We start from the raw sequence: 3,984 nt of genomic DNA on the forward strand, positions 1-3,984 counted from the left end.
CTTTAGATTTTAGTTCATACAAAATGCATTTATCAATTAGTTTTTTTTCTTTTTTTTTAAGCATAATGAGCGTTGAAACAAATTCACAGTACAGCGTAATAAATAAGGATAAAATGGTTACAATGAAAGGCTGAATAATGAATGTAGACCTCCGATTCAGGGCTTGACTGAATCGGAGGTCTGGCCACAGTCGGCATCAGCAGCTGTTCCTCTTCCACAGATCCATTTCCTTATACGCAGTGTATTGTTCATGAAATTTGTTTAAAGGCTTCTACTTAGATGACTGTGTCTACTCTTCCTCGATGGTCTGCACTTGTTGTTGCTGCTGCTGCTGCTGTTGCTTGTGGTGTCCACGTTGGTTGCGGTTGCGCTGATTGCGATTGTCGCGACGCTGGCCGCCCCAGTTGCCGCCTTGGTTATTCTGGTTGCGATTGTAGCCGCGGTCACGGTTGCCCATGTTGCCGCGCTGGAAGAAGTTGCCCTGCTTCATGTCGAACACCTTCTCATTGACGTCCACCAGGTTGGTCACCTTGTCAACGAACTGCATGGCCAGGGCCTGCAGGCGCGACGGTTCCGATCGATGCATGACCACCGTTTCGCTGGGATCGTCGAGGCTAGCCATCAGCTCCTCGTTGATAATCATCTTGCTGATAATCGAATGCACCTTTGGAAGAGGCAGCTCATACATTTGCGCCAGCGATGGTATGCTAATCGAAGTGTACACATTCGAGTAGGTGAACAGATATGTGCGCAGCGACTCCTCCTTGATGAACTTGACCAGCATTTCGCGCACACGCTCCGACTCGTAGAAGAGATCCCACACCTTTGTGTTCATCTTCTTGTTAACTATGAAATTGGCACACGCCTGCCAGTTGCCGCAGCGCATGGCCTTGGCGGCTGCCACAACGTGCTCGCGCATCGATTCGGGTGGACCCACCAGGGACTGACGTTCGGAGGAGCGTAGCTGCTGGTAGAACGTTTTGCTGATCATACGACGGCGTGCATCAAACTCGTGTGCGGCTATGTAGGGTATCTCCAGAAGCATTGCCGAGACCAGATAAACGCACTCCAGCAGTTCGAGATTGATGTGCATGTGGAATGGCATTTGGCGCTGCTTCTCGATCTTCTCCTGCTCGGCGGAGCGTTCGTGCTGACGCTGAGGCAACAGTCCCTGAGCAAGCAACTCCTTTGGCTTGCCGGTGACCATCAGATCGACCAGACAATGATGGGCATCCTTTATGTTCTCCTGGCGGAATGCGCACAGGCCCAGATTGGCCATCATGCGATTGTATAGAATACGCGTCGAGGGATCTGCCGCATCGATGTTGTCTTGCAAATGCGACATCAGAACCAAATCGCGCGCCTGGAACCAGTTGTCGTGCATCGCATGATGATAGATGTGCGCCAGTATTGCGCGCGTCCTAATCCGATCTGTGTCGTCCTTGGCATAGATAAACTTGCACAGCTTGTCCATTACCTCGACGGAAGACGGAGCTGTGCCCGCAGCTGGCAGTTCACCCCGCTTGCGCTTGAGCACCTCCGGATCGAACTTGTAGTACAGATGCTCGATCTTTCGCAGGTAAATGCGACAACGCTCGTTGTTGCTGCCGCAGCGCTCGAAGTATTGGACAACCAGCTCAATGGTTTTAACCACATTGATCTCATCCTTCAGCCGCGAAACATAGTCATTTGAGTGCGGATCGCACTCCTTCAGCAGCTTGGTGAACTCATCATCCAGACGTTCGACGGCAGCCAACGGACAGCCGCGAATGAAATACGGCGCAGCTCCATATTCCTCGTGTTCCTCGGCCACGCTCTCGTTCATGTTGATTTCCGGATTGGCGAGCAACAGTTTCAGCATGCTCTGCATCACCTCGAGCAACAGGGCCCAGTGCTCCAGCTTCATGGGCTCGGATATCTTTTGATTGTAGTCGAAAATGGCCGAAATGATGTTGAAGTGAATCTTCACGCTAATGGGCGTTCCCAGTTCATGTTGCTCGGAGATGTCGCGCAGCTCGAACAGCAAATCAATTTGCAGACGGCGATCGGTACGCTTCTTGCCGCGTGCTGACATTATTTCTACCAGTTTGGCAAGCACGAGGGGAATATCGATTTCAGCATCCTTTTCAAACATTTTGGGCTTCTCAACGACATTGCCCTTGACGACGGTCTCCCATTCGCCATCTTCATCGTCATCGGCGCGCTTGCGCACCTTGTGCTTCTGCTCCTTACGCTTGTCCTTGCGCTTGTCGTCATCCTTGTCCTCCTTCTCGGTGGTGCGCTTAAGGAAACGCTCACGCATGTTCTGGTATAGATTCTCATCCTCTGAGGATTCGGTCTCCGACTCGGTGTCAGAGTCCCAATCGATCGAATCATCAGAATCATCCTCGTCCGCAGCCACTTTGGTAGGCACCAATTTCGCTGCCTTGGGCAATTCGGCCAGTTTGCCAGTGCCGGCGCCAATGCCGCCATCGCTGTCAGCGCCTGCGCGTTCGGCGTCGCTATCGTGTGCCTCCCCTTCGCCCTCATCGACGTCACTTTCCTGGTCGGGTGCTTCTCGGAAACGCGCGAGGTCCTCTTCAAAATCTTTGATATACTTCCGCACCTTTTGACGCAACGTGCCCAGCGACTTTGAGTTGTTTTTCGAGAGATTTTTGCGCCCCTCTCGATCCTCCCACACCTCATTGATGAAATCTTCAAGCTCGGCAAGGCAGCGAATGTAAAAGCGCGGTGTAATGCCGTTCTCTTCCTTCGAGATGACGGGCAGCGCCTTCGTGTAAGCGCGCGTCAAATCCTCAAAGCTGCTCAGCGTATTCGGTATGTCCTTAATCTTCTTATGGTTGCGTATCGTTTTGATGATGCCTGTTAAGTTCTCATAGCGCTTTTCCTTGGTGGAGCGCACCACACGCTTAACTTCCTCTTCGTCATCGCTGAATTGCTGCTCAAATAATGTTATTTTTGTTTTAATTAAACACGACTGGGACAGGCGCCAATGGGCTCATTTTTAACTTACGAAGTTATTCGCTTTGTTGAAGTTTGATGCTTGAACCTCTTCTTCGCTGGATTCGGATTCCGAGTCGGAGCCGTTGGCAAAGAAACGTGACATGGTACTTAGTTCTGCTTATGCCGTTTTCTGCAAAATAAATAAAACACAAATTACATACAATTTTAGCTGCTTGACTTGTGTGTCACAGAGCGGTTGAGGTTATGTGCAGGCGGCCAACATGGCGTTTGCCAAATATTGACAACTACTTTCTGCCACAATTACGAAGTTATCTTTGTCAGCGCGAGTTGCAATACATGCCGCGCTTGTTGGGCTTTCGTCCTCAACTTGGTTAGAGCCGCTCCGGTCACGGTATTTCAAAATAACTTACAATTATTACAGCAAAACGATGTCATTCGCAAGACATCAAAGAAAAGAGGAATAATACAAATTTTCGGTTATCGATATGTGAAATGTATGAATCGATGTTTTTGACGATGTTTTTATATTTTTTAACACTGTCATTTATGACAATGTATTTCAACATAAATCTCTTTGACTGTTCCTATTGCCGCTTGTCTGACAAATAAAACTAAAATTATTAAAATTTGACTATTGTATTGATATATTCGAAAAAAATGGTAAGGTTTTTTTTTGAAGTTTGTTTTTATAAAACTTTTGGGAAAATTTTATGATTTTTAATTTTGTAGAAAACAGTGCCACTTGAGTTTAACAGAGCCAATGTGAGGCTGTCTGTTACAGATTTAAATAGCTAACATCATAGCCATTTTCTATACTTGAAATTGGAAATAACCATTTACTTCCACGTATAAAACTACTATATTAATCAACGAAAATAAAGTAATAAACCTATTTAGCATATTACTTAGCGTATTGTTAGTTGAAATATGTTTAGCATACCTGCGCAGGCGCATCCAATAGCCGGCATTTGGCGCAAACACAGCCATTCCTTGCCGCAACGCTTCCCGCTGACAATCACG

General features: G+C 47.7%; 1 protein-coding gene across 1 annotated transcript; it reads right to left on the bottom strand.

The window, feature by feature from the left end:
• Position 1: 1 nt before the first annotated feature.
• Positions 2-3,521, bottom strand: eIF3c (eukaryotic translation initiation factor 3 subunit c). The gene is made up of 3 exons (XM_002049824.4): positions 3,375-3,521; positions 3,014-3,133; positions 2-2,938 (listed from the first exon to the last, which is right to left on the bottom strand). Exons 2-3 carry the CDS (start codon positions 3,104-3,106, stop codon positions 290-292), a joined length of 2,742 nt encoding a protein of 913 aa, XP_002049860.1. The 5' UTR covers positions 3,107-3,133; positions 3,375-3,521; the 3' UTR covers positions 2-289.
• Positions 3,522-3,984: the final 463 nt, after the last annotated feature.

The sequence above is a fragment of the Drosophila virilis genome, chromosome 5, assembly GCF_030788295.1.
Source record: "Drosophila virilis strain 15010-1051.87 chromosome 5, Dvir_AGI_RSII-ME, whole genome shotgun sequence".
Classification (NCBI taxonomy): domain Eukaryota; kingdom Metazoa; phylum Arthropoda; class Insecta; order Diptera; family Drosophilidae; genus Drosophila; species Drosophila virilis.

What these genes read in the sequence shown, in the direction of transcription:
- eIF3c (XM_002049824.4), bottom strand. Translation starts at nt 3,106, where the DNA reads ATGTCACGTTTCTTTGCCAACGGCTCCGACTCGGAATCCGAATCCAGC. An exon ending in TCAACAAAGCGAATAACTTC is followed by an intron (nt 2,939 to 3,013) that starts GTAAGTTAAAAA and finishes TTATTTGAGCAG; the next exon opens with CAATTCAGCGATGACGAAGA.